General features: G+C 43.1%; 1 protein-coding gene across 5 annotated transcripts in view; it reads left to right on the plus strand.

Annotated features, from left to right (window-relative positions):
• The window catches only part of NPNT (nephronectin), a 116,875-nt gene that overhangs the window by 76,379 nt on the left and 19,864 nt on the right, over nt 1–20,632 (plus strand). For 4 of the 5 annotated variants that reach the window (XM_073639546.1, XM_073639564.1, XM_073639556.1 and 1 more), the window contains 4 exons: nt 565–684; nt 1,754–1,888; nt 2,119–2,241; nt 4,825–5,433. In XM_073639546.1, the coding sequence (XP_073495647.1) occupies nt 565–684; nt 1,754–1,888; nt 2,119–2,241; nt 4,825–5,433 (987 nt within the window). The remainder of the gene's footprint in view (nt 1–564; nt 685–1,753; nt 1,889–2,118; nt 2,242–4,824; nt 5,434–20,632) is intronic. The other variant, XM_073639574.1, reaches the window with a different exon arrangement.

The following is a 20,632-nucleotide window of genomic DNA, read 5'->3' on the forward strand; positions in this document are numbered from 1 at the left end:
ACTTTTGTAAATGCTTGTACCAATGAAAATGGCGAGTTTGAAAGAAAGGGAGATATCTATTATTTTGGTTTCTAGATCTGTTAGCAAACTACCTAATATCTAAAGACGCCTGTGCACATTAGATAGCTGTCGGCTAAAAGATCATTCACCCGACAGCTATCTCCCCTGACTCTCACAGCTCGGCCAAAAGCCCTTGTGTTTTTTATGAGCGCCACTTCCGGACGCCTCTGACAGTGGACTATATCCAGGGGGAGAGTCAGGAGGACCCCACACACATCAGACTGTCTACCGATCATCCTGCCGGTACTGGCATGTTCAGCTGACTTTTGTGTACTGTGTAGACGGCTCTACCTGGATGCCATTTGATCACTGACAACAGTAATAACAGTTTTATAAATGCCAATATTTTTTAAGTGAATAATTAATATGGTAACAGGGACAGGTCTAGTACTGACCATAGACATAGGAACTGAATCTAGGAATATTGCATATATAGTTGTACTACTACTATTATGAGTAATAATAAAACTATAAATCATAAACATTATATAAATCTTCCTTCAGATGCACATACCTGCTCTATGGCAAACTGTCAATATGGATGTGATGTTGTAAAAGGAGAGGTCCGATGCCGCTGTCCTTCTCCCGGGTTGCAGCTAGGAGCAGATGGCAGAACATGTGTGGGTAAGTGGTACCCGAAATTCACTCTGTAATCAGTAATCTACCAAGATTTTCTCCAGGTTCCGAAATCCGTACATGTGAAAATGACAGTTGATTTGCGATGTTGGGTGTTGGCATGGCTGTAGGGTAACTAACAATAGTGTTATACAAATCATGATAGTAATCGGTAAATATCAGACTAAATTACGGTAACATTATTATCTTAACATGTACAGTAGTTCTTTCCCATGGACCTGGCATCAATCCTTTCATCTGGCAATGTATGATCCAGCCTGATATGGCAATGGAGCTGAGAATCAGGCCAATGACAAATGCTGATGTTTTTCTGTTCACCAGTATAGGCTAAAGATCTGTCGGTCTGTGGTCATAGTAGAGGGCACATACTTATTAGATAAATGTTGGCTGAACATTCTGATTTAGACAGGATTAATCGACCACCTAATGTGTTCAGGGGAAAGAAAGATCTTGAAATCCAATCTGTCCGGCCCTTCTTCTGGCTTGGGCTTAGTAGCAGACACTGCTGCCTAGTAGCATGCATTGTAATCCTGGTGTTTTCATACAATTGCTCCAGAATTCTGGTTTTCTTCCACACCCAAAAAATACTGATTGGGTAATTAGCTCTTTATGAAATTGGACCTAATGAGTTTGTGCCTAAAAAGTGGTTTGAATGAAACCCTAATTCAACACAGTAACTGGTGAAAAGTTTCTATACCGTGTTGCGAAATATATATCCGCACTATAAAAAGTTGGGACAACATAGTGTCCAGTAGTTTGATTGAGGTCTATTACTGTCTGCACTGGAGTGTGCTGTAAGTTCACTGCAAACACTTTCATTGGTTACTAAATGTAAAAACAAAAAAAGGGAACAATTTTGGAGAATCTCTGTTTATAACTGCTTTGTGCCGTTCCTCTGTTAATATTTGTAGAAATGTATCAGTAAATTGACAATTGGGTGTTACCCATTTGGGGTTGTTCTTGCATTCTTTACATATTTTGATACATTAATTACCACAGTATTCATTCTTTTATGTAAGACACTAATGTGCATTTTTCCGTAATGTCTCTTTGCTAGATGTTGATGAGTGCACAACAGGAAAGGCTGTATGTCCAAGATTTAGGAAGTGTGTAAACACATTTGGAAGCTATATTTGCAAATGCTATCCCGGACATGACTTAATCCATGCGCATGGGAAATACCAGTGCTTCGGTAAGTTCAAGCTTTTTATATAGGGCACTTGTGTTTGCCCAATATCACTGACACCAGTGGACGTCAGTACTTTGATAATGTATGCAATAAACAAGTATTCTTTTACAGAAAAGACTGCCAAGGTTAGTAATACCACCGGAAATGATAGGATGAGATATACTCCAATTTAGGCCATGTCTCTAGTTATTGCGGATGTGACTTTTGTATTCTTATTTTATCTCTATGGACAGATATCGATGAGTGTTATACTGGGGACTATCAATGCAGTAACTATGCAAGATGCTACAACACACAAGGATCCTACAAGTGCAAGTGCAATGAAGGCTACCGGGGCAATGGAGCTGACTGCACACGTATGTGTTATTTAAGTGTTCACACTGTTATCCTGTACAATACCGCTTTTCTGTAGATGTGCAATGCATTATGCTTTAAGCAAGGTAAAGAAAGTTATTAACCATTACAGGGAGAATAGCAATATACAGTGGCATGTAAAAGTTTGGGCACCCCTGGTCAAAATTACTGTTATTGGGAACAGTTAAGCAAGTTGAAGAGGAAATGATCTCTAAAAGGCCTAAAATAAAAGATGACACATTTACTTTGTATTTTAGGCAAAAAAAAATGTATATTCATCTTTTACATTTTAAAAATTACAAACAGGAAAAAGGCTGATGCAAAAGTTTGGGTACCCTGCATGGTTAGTACCTAGTAGCACCTCCTTTTGAAAGTATCGCAGCTTGTAAACGCTTTTAGTAGCCAGACAAGAGTCTTTCAATTCTTGTTTAAGGGATTTTCTTCCATTCTTCCTTGGAAAATTCTTCCAGTTCTGTGAGATTCCTGGGTCGTCTTGCATACACTGCTATCTTGAGGTCTAGCCACAGATTTTCAATGTTATTCAGATTAGGGGACTGTGAGGCCCATTGTAAAACCTTCAGCTTTCGCTTTTTTGAGGTATTCTATTATGGATGTTGACGTGTGTTTAGGATCATTATCCATTTGTAGAAGTCATCCTCTTTTCAACTTCAGCTTTTTACAGATGGTTTTATGTTTGCATAAAAAATTTGTTGAAATTTCATTGAATTCATTCTTCCCTGTACCCGTGAAATATTCCTCATGCCATTGGGTGTATCACAACCCCAAAGTGTTATGATCTGCTACAAGCACTAAGGAAAGAAAGGAGATCTGTCCCTACAATAGAACTAAGCTAGATCCCTACGATGTAACGGGGAACCTGATCCTACGATCAGACCCGCTAAAGTCCTCGGCTAGTCTGTACGAAGACCTATAGATGCAAGGGAGGGATCCCTACAAGAACTAGGGACTGGGATAAAGTTGGGCACCTCCTAGCAGAAATTGTAGCAGTAAAAGACAAACACACAACATAGAACATAAAGGTCCGAAGACCAAGCTAAACAGACTGAGAAAGGTAACAAAGCACCAGGCTAACTTAAGAGTAGAAATTACAATGAAGTCCAGCAAGGCCAGGAGGGCGGAGCAGGATTAAATAGGCAAACAAGGTCATGTGACCAGCAAGATAGAAAAAAACTAACAGGAGAGTTCTAACACAAAGCATGATTGATCCACCCCCATGCTTAATGATTGGCGAGATGTTCTTTTCCTGAAATTTTGTGCCCTTTTTTCGCCACAACATACCTTTGATCATTGTTGCCAAAGAGTTTTATTTTAACCTCATCAGTCCACAGGTCTTGTTTCCAAAATGCATCAGGCTTGTTTAGATATTCTTTTGCATACTTCTGACACTGAATTATATGGTGAGGAAGCAAGAGAGGTTTTCTTCTGATGACTCTTCCATGAAGGCCATATTTGTGCTGGTGTCTCTGAACAGTAGAACAATGTACCACAACTCCAGAGTCTGCTAAATATTTATGAAGGTCTTTTGCAGTGAAGCAGGTGTTCTGATTTACCGCTTTAGCAATCCTACAAGCTGCTCTCACCGAAATTTAGCTTGGTCTTCCAGACCTTATCTTGACCTCCACTGTTTTTGTTAACTGTCATTTCTTAATTACATTTCGAACTAAGGAAAGGGCAAAATAAATAAATAAATAAATAAACGTGAAAACCCTTTCCTATCTTCTTATAGCCGTCTCCTGTTTTGTGGGCCTCCACCATTTTCATTTTCAGAGTGCTAGGCAGCTGCTTAGAAGAACCTATTGCTGCTGTTTTTTTGGCACAAGGTTAGAGTAGGCTGGGTTTTTATAAAGATGGGAAATTTGCATAACCTGGCCTTTCCTAACGATGATAGTGAACAAGCCATAACCTTAACAGGCTAATTAAGGTCTGGAACCTTGGTCAAAGTTATCTGAGCCCACAAATCTCCAAATCACAAAGGGTGCCCAAACATTTCCATCAGCCCATTTTCCTTTTTGTAATTTTTAAAATGTAAAAAATTACAATATATATATATTTTTTTTGCCTAAAATACAAAGGAAATGTGTCATCTTTAACTTTAGGCCTTTTAGAGATCATTTCATCTTCAATTTGCTTAACTGTTCACAATAAGAAATATTTTGACCAGGGGTGCCCAAACTTTTACATGCCACTGTATTTTACAGTACTTAATCTTTCTTTGAAGAGCAAGAAATATCTTTAAATGCTTTAGAAGTTTATGTTATAAAATACAAGATTTATCATTGTGTTTTATCTCTATATTGAAATTAAATACATATGAAAACTTTAAACCATTTTTACGAACTAGATGTTCACTAGTTATTGTCTGAAGCTCACCAATAGATTTCATTATGAAGCTGCATAGCCTTCTGGTGTGTAATATTTTTGATCACTGGAGAAAAAGAGGTCAATTTCTTCCTTTTTACTTGTTATTTAGTACATTGTCTATTGTGAATATGAAAACTATATTTCTACATATTGCATTAGTAATATAGAGATGGCAGATAATGCTATGTTGTTTTTTCCTACAGCTATTCCCCGTGTGATGATTGATCCACTGGGTCCACATAATTTTCTACCAGGTAAAGATAATATGAGAAACATAATTAAAGGAAATGGCAGCACATTAAGTGGTAGTGAAGGAAGCAGCAACAGGATCCCAGACTTTGGCTCCAGACATCCTAAGTGGCCTCCCTCACCCTCTATTACAGCAAAGCCTCAACCAAAGACACCCAAACCCACAACTAAGCCAGCTCCACCTGTAACACGACCACCTAATCCTGTAACAAGGCCAGCACCAAAGCCAGTAACTAGGCCTCCGCAGCCAGCAACCAAGCCTCCACAGCCAGCAACAAGGCCGCCACAGCCAGCAACAAGGCCACCACAGCCAGCAACAAGGCCACCTCAACCAGCAACAAGGCCACCACAGCCAGCAACAAGGCCACCTCAACCAGCGACAAGGCCACCTCAACCAGTCACAAGGCCACCTCAACCAGTTACAAGACCTCCTCAACCACCAACGAAACCACCAACACCCAAATCACCAATAGCTGTTACAACAGCATACCCTTGGTTCTCTACCAAGATACCAGACAATAACAGGATCGAGGACCAAGGAAAACAAAGAGGAGATGTGTTCAGTAAGTCTTTTCAGAATATTTCTTTTAGAATTAATGGTTATTAAATGTTATATGCAGGACAAGTCATCATCTAAGCAGTAGAAATAATGGTGCACCGCTGCATGAGGTACTGTGCCCATTCAGTCTATCCTGATAGTGCTCTCACTGAATAACATGGGCATTACAGCCCCTTAACTTTCAATAGGAACACTATCAGCACAACTCTGAGATTTGTGATTTCCTGTTTTAAGCCCAAGGGACACTACATAGTGCACTTTTCTTTTGTGATCAGTGGGAATAGCATCTACGGCTATATTCTATCCATAAAAATACCCAAAAGAAAGCTGAGGAATTCAATTGTTAAGTGAACCGTGATCTCTGTCATGGCTAAACCGGAGCCACAATGCCAATAATCAGAGCCTTATTGGGAGTTTGTCAACACAGAATGACAGATTAAAACAATCAGAGGCATTCCCAATTAGCCTATTAAATATTGTTGGAAACCACTTTTAACAGAGAAGTGAATTTTTGGGGGTGAATATCAAAAGTTAGTTAATGGGTGTCTTTCAGCACAAAACCAAGAAAAGGCGCTTGGTACACCCTTGGTGTGGCCAAACAGTTTACTTCACCTTCTCACCTACTTGTATTCCTTCTGCCTCCATGCTCCTTCTGCTCAATTACCAGCTCTGGTTTTACAAGACCCAGATGAGTGTGGAAATAGATGGAAAAAAGTAGTTGAGGAGGAGCTCTGAACTGTTTAGCAAATGACAAGAGTGCAGCGAGCTCCTTTGTTGGTTTGAACAGTCACTTTGTGCTGACAGTGCTAGTGCTACCATTGTGCTAATTGCAGACTAATCACTATTGGCCTCACTACTGAGGCCCGTGCCACTTACTAAAATAAGATCCTCAAGCCACCCATTGTTCAGTGAGTGAGTGCAGTGAGGCACTCCCCACAGTGAGTGATTAAACAGTGCAAAGTCCAACCTTCTCACTGCAGTCATGGAGGAAGAGGAGTCTCTAGGTCCTTATTATAGAGTTGTGGAGGTCCTAGAGTTCGGGTTTATGTTTATTGGGGAAAATTACCTTTAATAATGTACAAAACTTTCTGTACCTTATCTTTCTCTCTCCAATATAGGTTTTTTTTTGAGAACTGTATTAAGCTGCAAAAAATGGATATTCTCCACTACAGGCATTACCTTGCTACAATTCTACCTGCCCTGGTTACTTACAAATGATCCCTTAGAATTGATAAGACTAGATATTCTTCTTTGACAAAAATAATTAGCTATAACCAACAGAAAATTATATTACATTTCATGATCCAAAGCTTTCACATATATAAAAAAGGGACTTTCATTTAAAACTGAGTTAAAGGCAATACGATATGGTAGATGTTTAGAGCATCAGGAAGAGCCAATTTTAAATCACCCATTAATAGACATTTCCCTGGTGGTTTGCCAGGTTCACTTGGTACATACCAGGAATGCCATTCTCATTCAGCCTTGAGCTAGATTGCTTCACAGGCCATTCAGCCTCCTTTATTAATTATTATTGCTGGCTACAGTACCAAGAACCTCTTTGAATTGCATAACATTGCTGAGTAAATTTCACTAGACTGTGACCAAAGGTGGCTTAAGGCAAAATTATAACCCACATAATGATGCTCGGTGGTTGAACTCTGGAATACACAACACGGTATGTTCATTGGATATTTGTGAGAACTTAGCTCCTACACCTCGAGGATGAATGTCTCAATTAATACTACTTATGTTTATATTCAGTTAGAGGGCCATGACAACTAACGTTTCACAGATCCTATCCGCCACTCCTCATCATGGCAAGTCATCTTTCCCTTTTCTAAGATAAATGGGAAAATACACATCATAATTTTTTTCATAACGCTCTATTTACATCTACATTGGAGATTCTTTTTGGAGCCTTTGGGGCAGACTTAGCCACAAATACCAGACGATTTAGCACAGCATGCTTCTCCATTTTCTCCCATTTAAAGAATGTACACCACAACAGACACCTGATGCACCCCATTATAGTCAGTGAGATCCATTGGGCACTGCTGATGCCTGTCATGAGATGGTTCCAACGCTGATCTTATTTTCAATGCTAAGATGGAGCAGATGAATGGAAATCAAACAACTATTTTGTGACCAATAGATGGACCTTCTCTCTTCGAGTCATTATATCTCATCATCTAATGAAACTGACAAGAGCCATGAGGAATATGGTCTTCCTTATTTGTGGCTTTATCTGAGTTGAGGGATAAGTAATCAAAAAATACTGCCCTGTCCAGTTGTTTCCATTTATCACACCTGATATCCCAATGACCATTTAATGAAAGAAAACAATCAGATGGTACTCCTAAAAGGGAATCTGTCCACAGGTTTTTGCTATGGAAACTGAGAGCAGCATGATTTAGGGGTAGAGAGCCTGATTCCAGCAATGTATCACTTACTAGGCTGCTTGCTGACTCAGGAAATCCTAGAAACTAACAGTGCACGTGTTTTTGTCCTCAGTTATAAATAAGATGTATTGTTAATATTGAAATTATTGACATTGATTGGGAGGACCTACTAGCTTTTGAAACCATTCATCTTATTTTTTTCATTTACTGTAGATGAAATATCTTTCTTCCCGGTAAGGAAATGGCTGAAAGCCAATCTCAGTCTCTTAGCCTTTGAATGGAATCCAAAACAAAATGCAGAGCAATTGAAGGATAACATGTAGATAGATGACAAAAGATGTATTGATGAGGGCCTCATCCGGTGTACATGGTGGCTTATGTCAAGCAGGAATTCTGTGTTCAATTGGAATACATACAAAAATGTTAAACATTGTAAAGCTAGCAATATAAATTTTGTTATACCACCTGTATAGCTATTACACTATCCAGGTTTAGGTTTTTAGTTTTGTTTTTATTGGTTCTCATCTATTTTATCTTATCTATCAAGTATTGACACTATTGCTAAAACAAAGTACCAGAATTTATGCAATTGATGTATAGGACTAGCACAAGCCTTAATGGTGGAGGTGGCCTGTCTTTTGTTTTATTATTAGGGTGTGTTGGTTTGACGCCTCATTCTCGAAAGAGCCCTTTTAGTTTTGAGTTTACCCTGGGTGATGGGGGACTCTGTGTCGGGTCCTGAGATGAAGAGATGGAGTGCAGCCGTGGCCCGGACCCGACCCGTGCTCAGGGCCGTCACATGAAAAGGAAGATGTTGTGGGCTCGTCCGGGTTGAGTGGCTTATTTAACGACTACGCCACCTGTGGTGCCTGGTGAAGGGTCACCAGCGCCGCTGCAGTCCGCCGAGGCCTGATGTCATGGCGGCCAAAGTTCTCATTGCTCCCCACAGGTGGAGCAAGGCCTCAGGGCAGGCAGACAGGATGGAGGGGGGGGTAGTAGTGCAGGGAGTACGGGCACCGTGTCGCATGGTATGGCGCATAATGAACAGTCCGGAGGCCATAGGGGTGAACTTCCAAGGTTTTACTCACTCAGAGATGACAGCGGGAAGGCGACTCCCTACTCCCCGCGGAGTTCTGCGGCTACCAGGGACGGGGGTCCGACTACCTCCAAGGAAGTCCAGCATTCAGTCGTGTCCCTTCACCAGAGTGTTCCTGCACTACAGACTTCACCCTTTCCTGTCTGTGCGTGTGTAGATAGGCCGGGTCTCCCTCTGAGCTCCTCTCAGGACTAGGGCACGGGTGGCAATTCCTCTCCATCCGATGCCCGCTGGGATCCTCTGGGCCTACCCGGGCTTTCCCGACCAGGACATGGAGTAGCAAGGTCGGGTGTCGGGGGCCGGTACCCCTTTTGCAGCCGGAGTCCCTCTGAATATATCAGGTTGGCTAGGATAGGTGGCGTACTCCGCTCCGTCTGCATCCTGCCTGGGATCCATTTGCTGTGGAGCCACACTCTAGAGCTCCCTGGCCTTCTTGCTCATGGTCCTCGACCGGGCTGAGATATTCCTTATCTCCCGCCTGCCCATCATCCCAAGGCCTAGGGACTAGGGCCGTGTCTGAATCCCCTGCAGGCCCACACAGGATCCACTTTCAGGGTAGGAGATCACGTTCTGACACCAGTCAGGGTACAGCCATAGAACAGCTGAGTACTGTCAGGATACAGTCAGAGAACAGGACCGAGAACGTCAGAGAACAGGACCGAGAACCAAGAGCCAAGATGGCTTTCTATTAAATCTGAAATTTTAAGTGTCACTAACTTGTAAGTCCTCCACCCTCACCCACTAACTGGTTCCTACCACTTTGTGTTCCCCAGTCTCCCTGTAACCAGGGGAGCAGCACCTAGTGCATAGTAGCTCCCTCTGGTGGAGAAGTGTGGTGTTGGATGCAAGAGGTTGGGTCACGACCATCACACTGGCCTTACCTCAGAGGAACACCACACTCCATTAAAGAAGTGCAGCATCCCTGTGGCGGTCGAACCCTCAGGGGCGCCACATTGGTATGAAGGAGACTTTTCTATCTATTCATAGACTGGCTGAAATCCTAAGATTCAAATTCATATTAATATATCTCAATTTCACTCAGTTCTACCACTGACTCCAGAGCTTAAAGTGGCCAAACACAGTAGATGAATGTGTAACATGGTGCCGGGCAGTAGTCGTGGGCGAGGTACTCTTCTTTTACGCCCCGACACGCTACATGAAGATGAGGGTCCTGGATGGGTGTGTGGTCTTTGTCTACGGGGCACTACGCCCTTGCAGGCCACGTAATGCCGGTGACTTCGACTGGCCGAGAATAGATGTTGAAAAGTTCAATGAGGGAGACCACCAGTCAACCACAAACTGTTTTTTACTGAACAGTAACTTGGTGGGAATTATGTACAATAGATAGTGGGTACATAACTTCACGAACATTTCCTTTACAACATGGAGCATCTTTACAACCTATCTCTCTACCTCTTCCAAGCTTACTTGCTTCTGTCCCCAAATTCCTCCGCCTTCACTACAACCCAGCACAGTACTACAGTCCAGTAAGTGAGAGTCCTATACTTCAACCCACAGTTCCACGTCTTTTTCGCCTTATAGGGGCTAGATTGCTACTATGGATTCTACCTAGCTTCTCTGTTTGCTGACACCTTGGAACTACCGCCTGGGGCACACTCTTCGTCTCACATTCCCTGTTCCATCTTGGCCCCTTACCTCTCTGAGTTATAAACTCGGGGCCGTACTTCTAGGCGTCCTGTCTCAGGTCCGGTCTCCAGTGCATCACTGTCTTTCTGACGCTTTTCCTCATCTTTACTCTGGATCTCGCTATCCACTGGCTCGGTGTCCACTCTCGTCAGGGACATCCAAATCACGCGGTTCTGCTCTCTGGTCAGACCATAGGTCTGCCTCTACTGCCGGCTGAGTCCTATCCTATCTATCTCTGTTACTTCACTTTAGCCCCTCCCACTCTGGGTTAGTCCCAACTATTAACGAAATACAGAACGAAATACTGTCACCAATAACGCATGTCGCAATACACATTACATATTTCAACAATCTACGTGTCTTCAAGGGTAAACATGGGCAGTATGTCCATCTCCTTACAAATGTATGTAGCTGTGTAATGTGTATATGGGTGGTGGTCCTGACTGTCCACCAATGACAAATGTCAGTCAGAAAGAGGAGTACAGCAATTTTCCACATTCCTGATCTTTTTGTCCTTAAAGTTGTTGTCTAAAATTCTTAAATGGTTAAAATTAAAAGGAACTTGTAAAAACAAGCAACTTTGCAATTTACCTCTTACTGAAACTTCTCTCTGTTCCCAAGAACAAAGGAATTTTTAATTGTATAAAGCAGTGTTTCGCAAACTCCAGTCCTCAGGGCCCCCAACATATCATGTTTTCAGTATTTCCTTAGTATTTGCACAGATGATGAAATTATTATCAAGGCATCAGAGATTGCCACAGGTTCTCTCACTTGTGCAATACTAGGGAAATCTTGAAAACATGATCTGTTTCAGGTTGTGAGGACTGGAGTTTGGGAATCACTGGCATAGAGTAAAGCTCATTGCCTAGGTTTCCGACCACCCTGCGTTCTCAGAGTGGCCATTTTACCTAGGCAACGAGAGCATACCTATACCAGGCTCTATGCTTTACACCAGTGTTCCCCAACTCCAGTTGTCAAGGCCCACCAACAGGTCATGTTTTCAGGAATTCCTTAGTATTGCTCAGGTGATGGAATTATTGCCTGTGCAGGTGATGGAATTATCCCCTGGGCAATACTAAGGAAATCCTGAAAACATGACCTGTTGGGGGCCTTTGACAATTGGAGTTGGGGAACACTGCTTTACAGCCTGGTGCCGCTCTGAAGATGACTGGATTTCTGGATCCGGACAGCTTCAGTTCCACTGCGCTTCTCCCGTGCTGCAGATACAAAGCTGCCTCTTCTAGCAACATGGGAAAGTTCTCAGCTATGCCACAAGTCTGTACTGTCAATGATCAGGAGCTCCTGAAGAAAGAAGATTAGAATATCCCTTTAAGGGAATTAAGTAGCCACCATAAGTGACTATCAATGCCTTATTCCTTTATGCCTATTTACATCAAGCTCGCATGTGTATAGAGTATGGCCAGCTTTCAAAATCTACATGAAGTGGGTAAATAGTAGATGCTTTAACCAAACCATTAATTACATTTTAAGAAAGTGTGCCCTCTGTACTAGTTGAGCATCTTGTTATGTTCATTGGCTTCTGTTGCACTTTATTGTCCAGGAGCATCACTTTCGCTAAATCTGACCTAGACAACAATTGTATGTAATTTACATAGGTTTTTATTTTCTACGCGTTTCAAAGTATACAAACGTCTTCAGAACATTTACCACTAATATAAAGAACAATGTGTCACGAAAAAAGAACATTCTCAGAATCACTGAGATATGTAGAAGGATATCAGTGTTATTACCAGTAAAGTGACATTTGTCAGATTTGAAAAATTTAGCCTGGTCAGGAAGATGAAAACGTTCTTTGCTGTTAAGAGATTGTCACTTTTCTTTTTTTATCTTGTGGTATTCTTTAATGGTTATTGCACCAAATTCTTTAAAATGGTGCACATTTCCTGAATTTGGCACAGAAGCAAAAATGGTCTTTATTATCATATTTTATCTTTTTTGCCCTTTTAGGTCAAAAAGTTGCATGTCTTTCTAACATTTTGCTAAATTTGAGTAACATTTTTGGGCATACTTAAAATCACTCCAGGGGAGGACTGGAGTACATTTAGAAAAAAAAATTTAACTTTTAAATAGTCTGCCTGCAATGACGAACTTAAAAAAAAACAGGCAAACGCATATAAAATAGACTTCAAAATAAAAGAAATTTGGCACAAATCAAAAACAGGTGAAAACCACCAAAACTAGATAAAAAAGTACAAATCCCTTTGTGCTCTCTTGCACTCTATAAATATACTGTAGGATTATGGCTATCCAACTCCTAACACAGAAAGAGAGGGAGCTTCTATCTTTGTTGTAGAGAAATATGACTGGGATCAGGGACCAATGTTTGTTTTCTGGCCAGCATAATAGTTACTGACTCCTATAGTTAGGGTTTTCACACTTTCAGTAATCGATCAGTATTTTACATCAGTATTTGTAAGCCAAAACCAGGAGAGGAACAATCAGAGGAAAAGTGTAATAGAATCACGTCACCACTTCTGTATTTTTCACCCACTCCTGGCTTTAGCTTACAAATACTGATGTAAAATACTGACCAAATACTGAACATGTGAACGTGGTCTTAACCCCTTCACCCCAAATCCTGTTTTCACCTTCCTGACAAGGCCATTTTTTTCAATTCTGACCAGTCAGTTTATGAGGTAATAACTCTGGGTGACTCTGAGACTGTTTTTTTCGTGACATATTGTAGTACATTATAGTGGTAAAATTAGTTTGATACGACTTGCTTATTAGTGAAAAAAACAGAAATTTGTTCAAAATTTAAAACTTTTAATTTTTGTGCCCTAAAACCACAGAGTTATATCACACAAAATAGTTAATAAATAACCTTTCCCACATGTCTACTTTACATCAGCATTATTTTTGAAACATAATCTTTTTTTGTTAGGAAGTTAAAAGGGTTAAAAGATGATCAGCCATTTCTAATTTTTCCAACAAAATTTACCAAACCATTTTTTAGGGACCACATCACATTTGAAGTGACTTTGAGGAGCCTATTTGACATAAAATATCCCAAAATTACACCATTCTAAAAACTGCACCCCTCAAAGTACTCAAAACCACATTCAAGAAGTTTATTAACCCTTCAGGAATTAAAGGAATGTGGAAGGAAAAAATTACCAGTTTTCTTTTTTTCACAAAAATGTTACTTTAGCCACAGATTTTTTTTCTTTTCACAAGGCTAACAGGAGACGATGGACCACAAAATGTGTTCTGCAATTTCTCCCGAGTACGACGATACCCCATAGATGGGGAAAACTACTGTTTGGGTGCACAGCAAGGCTCGGAACGGAAGGAGCACCGTTTGACTTTTGGAGTGCAAAATTGCCTCGAATAGATAGCGGATGCCGTGTCTCATTTGCAAAGCCCCTAATGTGCCTAAACAGTGGACTCCCCTCACAAGTGACCCCATTTTGGAAATTACACCCCTCTGGGAATTTATGTACAGGTGTAGTGATGATTTTGACTCCATGGATGCTTGCCAGAAACAAGCAACAGTGAATGTTGCTGGGTGAAAATTGCAAATCTGCCAGTGTAGTGCCCGTACGTTATAGTGCCCATGCATTGTGCCCAGCTCGTGCTTCTGGAGACATGCACCTGTAAATTAAGCGGGCTCTTATCGCTACAGAAATGCCAAACATGTGGTCGCTAACTTCGGTATAGGCACACTGTGGGGCTCATAAGCAAAAGGGGCATTTGGATTTGAGAGCGTAGAATTCGCTGGATTTCTTTTAGGGGACGAGGATCCAGAGCACTTTTCCAGAAAACTTTGTTCTACCAGTAACATGGAAGCCCCCTATATTTCCATTGACAGAAGAAGTACCTGAGTGAGGACTTGCTTTTTTTGTGGATTGATTTGAAGTTTTTATTGGGAACATTTTACATAACATTTTGGATCACGCTTATTCTGTGCTTTATGCTGAATAATTTCCATCTAAATCGCCGAATGACGTGATTCAGATGAAACTGAGGGATCCATTCACTATAATGAGGCAGCAGAGTTACTCTGTACTCTGTTTGGCCTCTGTTCAGTGGTGTCCGTCTTTTCAGAGATGCACAAAACTGTGGTCAACCGCGCTTTTATGCGCGCTTAAAAGACAGACACCGCCGAATTATAGGCCAGACGGCATCCACAGTGCCTCCATCTGCCTCATTACAGGGAATTTTCCACTGGGTGTTCCATCTGAATGAGGTATTTCAGAGATTTACACGGAGACCCAAGTGTAAGCGCTCAGCGCAGAGCACAGGATAAATGTGAGCCGAGCCGTACTGCGATCTTTGAGAGGCAGAATGAATAAATCAACAGCAGGTGAAGAATTGAATTAGACAACTTTATTCTTTGGGTCGGTGCGATTACAGCGATACCAGATTTATATCGGGTTTTTATGTTTGGCTGCTGTCACACACTAAAAGAAACTTTTTTTGCAAAACAAAGTTGTTGCATCATCATATTTTGAGAGCTACAATTTTTCTATAATTCTGCCAACAGAGTCGTTTGAGGGATTGTTTTTTGCAGGACGAGTTGATGTTTTTATTGGTACCATTTTCAGTCACATAACGTTTTTTGATCTCTTCCTATCCCTATTTTTGGGAGGCAGAATGAACAAAAATTAGCGACTGAGGAATTGTTTTTTTTGTTTTTCTTTGGTGCTTTGACACAATAAAAACAATTTGATAGAAAAAAGAATTGTTTTTGCATCTCTTTTTTCTGAGCTCTGTAGCTTTTTATTTCTCTGCTGACGGAGCTGTATGGTGGCTTATTTTTTACACGACAAGATGACATATTCAGCTATACCATTTTTATTTACATTTGACTTTTTGTTCGTGTTTTACTTCACTTTTTGTTCAGTAGTACGATGAAAAAGCATAGTTTTTTGCCACTTTTTTTTACCATGTTCACTGAAGGGGTTAACTAGTGGGACAGTTTTATAGGCCAGGCTGATCCGGGTGTGGCTATACCAAATATGTGTACTGTATTGTTTTAGTTTTGTTTTTACTTAAATATATGTATTTATTGAATTAATATTTTCTGTTGTTTTTCTTTATTTTGTGATTCTTTTTTTAATATTTTTAAAAACTTTTTTTCTATAATTTTTTACCTCGTCCCTGGATGGGACATCAACTTTCCTTGCCCTGATCGCTGATCTAATACTCTTCAATACTTTTGCATTGCAGGGTATTAGATTAGCATCTTGCAGACAGGGAGGAGGCATGTCAGCTCCTGATCTGAGAAGGAACTTACAGGCCATCATCCCTGGGTGACCATGCATCCATCTTTCGGCCTGGGGTCACCATGGAGACCACCAGCACAATGCAATTGCAATCACATTGTGCCGATTGGAGCAGAGAGGGAGCTTCCTCCCTTTGCGATGCCGATCGATCTCGCTGTCACTATTGACAGCAGCATTAAAGTGGTAAAATGCCCACGATTGGCGCTTGGACCGATCACGGGCATTGCTGCAGGGTGTCATCTATCATGTAGAGCTGACATCCACATTTGATCATGCTGGCGCTCGGCTGCGCCCATGCCATTGTCACACCGTACAAGTATGGTGGTTTGCGGGAAAGCACATCCCGGTGGCTGTACATGTACGGCGGATGTCGTGAAGTTATTAATATAAGTCCGTGCCTAAAGATTGTTATATTTACTTAAACTTTTTAAGCCAAAACTAGCTGCTTTGACAATGTATATCAAAACATTACAGAAAATAAGCTAATTCTGGTCTTATCTTCTGGAGATCCCTCTTCTTTCTTAAGAAAAAATAGCTTGTTCTTTGCGCATTCTTTTTTTACATTTTCCATTTATAACCCCAATTCAACTCTGACATGAAAGTTTCTTAAGAATACAATTTGTAGTAAATACTTGGCATTGGCCCGCATGTGGCTTGCTGTCGGCTGTCAGTGAATGTCAGACAAACAATCACACCATGACTTACCGGTGTACTTTTACATTCCTCTCTGAGCTGCTGGAAATCTCCGTATAACCACTTGTAGAGTGCGATCTTTATAGAACATGCTGTTATGTTTCTGGTGTGAACTGTAGAAAACGGAAATAGACAAATCAGTTATCATTAAGGATCCAAACTATTTTAGAATCATTAACTAAGATTGCTTTTGTACTAAAAAGATCAATTCTGTGTAATGCAAAATTTACTCTTATCATTTGTGAGAAACACAGTGCATGATATTGTAAGTGCAGAAAGCTGACCATGTTTCCATACATGCCCTCCAACAGTAACATATGTGGAACAATTCCATCTATAGACGTCTACGCTCAGTGAACAGCACTAATAGAGCTAATAGAGAAGGCAGTCTGCATGTGGATTATCTCCCATGGGAACAAAGGATCCGGTATGTTGAAATTCAACATGCCAATTGCCCACCCTATTTTTCCAACATTTGCTGCCAGGAGAGAGTCAGGACTCCACCATGCACAGAAGATGTTCGGCCAGTCCCGCTAAAATCAGTGAGCTGGGCCTGCATTCTTCTAACTTATATGGCCACATTGATAGCCCTTGCATTCAGATCTAGTGCCCATAGAGTGACAGCCCAGAGGTTGGCTATATTGCCCACCCAGATGAGTGGTGCAAACCGCTCTGTTTACATTGCAGTCAGTGGTTATATTTGGAGCTTCCTTTGGCAGAATATACTGTTACCATGATGGAAAATGATGGACCCTATTACAAGTAATCAGGCATCAGTGGTATCCATCGTACAGTGGATCTGGCAGCTTTTGTTGTAAACAGAGGCTAAAATGGTAGTGTGAACACAGCCTTCCGCCATGTTTCTGACTCGCCCCCTGGGCCGTGGGGCACTCGGATCCGGGCAATAGGGAGACGATGGGGGTAGTAGTGGCGACCCGGTTCCGTGGCTCAGGGTGGTCAGGCCAGTGGTAGTCTGCTACGTTCTGCTGATAATGTCCGACTACGCCACCCGTGGATTTGCGGTCATTAGGAACCGCCGCTGCAAGGCAGACCGCTGGGGCTGATGATGTATGCAGCTGGGATGGTGTGACTCCCCACGGGAAGAGTGCGGCCCCAGGGCAGTGTAGTGGATGTTGGGAGTGATGGTAGTGAGAATCCCAGTGCTGATAGTGCTGGAGGAGCAAGGAGCACGCAGACAACAGGTTGCAGTCCAGGGTCTTTACTAAAACAGGTAAATTGACCCACAAACAGTCCCAGCTAGGAGGGGACCTGGATGTCTGAGAGCAACGGCGAAATTGGCCCTGGTCAGGGTGAGGGTGTAGGCCTACCGTGCTTTCTGTGCTCCTTCTGGCTATCTCCTTGTTATAGGGTAACTGCCCACGTTTCCGAGCTTTCCGTGTATTCTCACCTGTATGGCCTGCGACGTGGGTTCCTTTCTGCTCTCAGCCTTGTACGGCTTTACTGGTCCCTTCGGTTGTGGCAGGGCCTCCAGGCTTCTTAGGCCAAGGAATATACAGTCCCTTGCGGACTGGTTATCTGCTGGAGGATGTAGAATCCTCTCAGCCTCAGACACCAAAGTCTGGTAAAGTCAGTCTCTTATCTGCCAAGACAGGCTTGCTTCACCTCTTGTCTCTGGCTTGTGGCTCTCCTCCTGCCACACTTCCTCTTAGGTGCAGTGCAACTGTCTGTCCCTGCTCTGCTCTGGGACAAGTCTCAGTGCTGAGACAGGCCATCAAGTTCTCCCTAACTCTGCCCCCAGTACCAGCTTTTATAGGGGCAGCCTGCTCCCCCTACTGGCCTGAGACAGGAGGCATTGCATGCTAATGTTCCCCTGACTAGAGAACCTCCCCCTTGCTCTCAGACACAGCTTTAATACATTTTGTGGCATCCAGGCCAGGGTGACACATTCCCCCCTAGTGAAATTTAGTACTCCGGGACTAAACAGTAAACAAAGACAATATGCATAACTATAAAACATTAATAGACAGACGACGCACAAATTGAGTTCTTAAGGTCACAGTGTGGCCTGTGACCGGGTGTCCATATCACCAATACAACGGGGAGCCTTAACCAGGTGGGGGTCTGTCCTACCCCAAGTCCTTTACAGTCTTAGTTCATTCCTTGGTTAAGCTCCGAACACAGTCCATACAAGGTCCCGGTTATAAAAAGTCCATAACCTTTGAATCCTTACGGTAACTGCAAGAAACTGAAACACAGAATTACCAAACATGCATGTAACTTGGCAAACAATTCAACATTTGGCAACAGGGTTATTTACAATTAGTGCACCCTATATTCTCCAGCGAGCGGGTATCTGCCCCTTTGTGCTCCTGGTTGACCTCCTTAACCCACTGTCTGGTGGTGGACTGACTTGGCTTTCCCCACTAGCGTTAGGGGTGCAGCTACCAGCTGGGTGTACAGTTAGAGCAGGCAGTTGTCTGCGGGTCCTTTGGCTTACCGCAGGCATGGCAGGCTCACTGTCAGCAGAGGGTTGACTCTCCTGGGCTGCTGGTACAGGCTCTTCTGCCTCTGGAACCGCTTGCTCCTCTTCACCTTCCGGCTCTGGTGTTGGTTGCTGCTGTGCCGGTTGCAGGAAATGCAGGACAGGTACCACTATGGCATCATTTATGCGAGTCCAGGACTGAGGGAACTCTCCGAGAACGGTGCTGATCATTTCTTCCTTGTCCTCTGTGGGTTCAAGGTCACTCTGATCCTCTTCTGCACTACGGAGTTGCTCGGGGCATCTTTTGAGGTGGTCTCTGGAGACGACACTAGTGGTTTCTCCTCCGTCCTTGGTGATTACGCACACCTTTGGGTTGTCGTGGTCAGACTGCAGCACGGTGTAGGGTTCCCTTTCCCACTGGTCGTCCAACTTATGTAGCCTTCTTTTTCGCTTTAGGACTTGCTCACCAGGTTCTAGGGGACCAGCAGGGGCGTGTTGATTAAAGAGTTTTTCTTGCCTCTCTCTCACCTGGGCCAGGCTCTTCTCCACACTCTCCTGTACCTTCTTGTGCTGCAGTTGCCTTTCCGTATCCCAGTCTGCATCCGGGGAGGTTTCCTCAGGTATTAGGACTCCCATCTCCAGGTCTACGGGCAGCTTACCTGGTCTAGCTCGCATCAGGTAAGCCGGGGTGCAGTTTGTAGCATTCACCGGGATATTGTTGTATAGGTCTATCAGATCCGGCAGTTTTTCTGGCCACAGGCTGCGTTCCTCCAGGGGCAACGTCTTTAGGAGATCAATGACTATATTGTTCATCTTCTCACACATCCCGTTGGTTTGTGGATGGTAAGGCGTTGTCCGAATCTTCTTACAGCCATAGAGGTTGCAGAACTCCTGGAAGATTTCAGCCTCGAACGCTGGGCCCTGGTCTGTCAGGACCTGTTCCGGATACCCGTGTGGACGGCAGAAGTATTGCTGGAAGGCTCTGGCCGCTGTTTGGGCTGTCAAGTCCTTTACCGGGACCACCACTAGAAAACGGGAATAGTGGTCCACGATTGTCAGGGCATAGATGTATCCTGACTGGCTGGGAGCCAATTTGACATGGTCCAGAGCTACCAGCTCAAGAGGCTGCGTGGTGACGATGGGCCTCAAGGGTGTCTTCTGGTTGGCACGGTCCTTCCTCCTTAGGTGACAAGGGCCACAGTCTCTGCACCATTTTTCTACAGCTCCTCTCATGCCGACCCAAAAGAACCTTCCTCTTAGCAGGAACTCCAGTTTCTTCCAACCGAAGTGTCCCGCTCTGTCATGGTAAGCCCCCAGGACCATAGCTGCATCCCGCCTTGGGACCACGACTTGCCAGGTCAGCTCGTGCGTCCGGTGGTTAACAATCCTTCTGCACAACTTGCCTTCGTAGAGGAACAGCTTGCTCTTCTCCTTTCATAGCTGCTTGGCTTCCTCTGGGGCATCTGGATCTAGGCGGGCGTCTTCCCGGGTCAGCAGATCTTTCACCAGGCGGACTGCAGGGTCACTATCTTGGGTCTTGGCCCAGCTGTGGTGAGGTAGGGGATTGATCATCACAGTTGTTAGATCCTCCTCCTTCATGCGGTGAGAGTGTTGAGCGGCTCCATACCGGTGAAACGCGGGGAGTTCTACCTCCTCCAGCTCTTCTGGGTCTT

The sequence above is a fragment of the Phyllobates terribilis genome, unplaced genomic scaffold, assembly GCF_046119375.1.
Source record: "Phyllobates terribilis strain yellow unplaced genomic scaffold, ASM4611937v1 Scaffold_1__5_contigs__length_1240528914, whole genome shotgun sequence".
Taxonomy (NCBI): Eukaryota; Metazoa; Chordata; class Amphibia; order Anura; family Dendrobatidae; genus Phyllobates; species Phyllobates terribilis.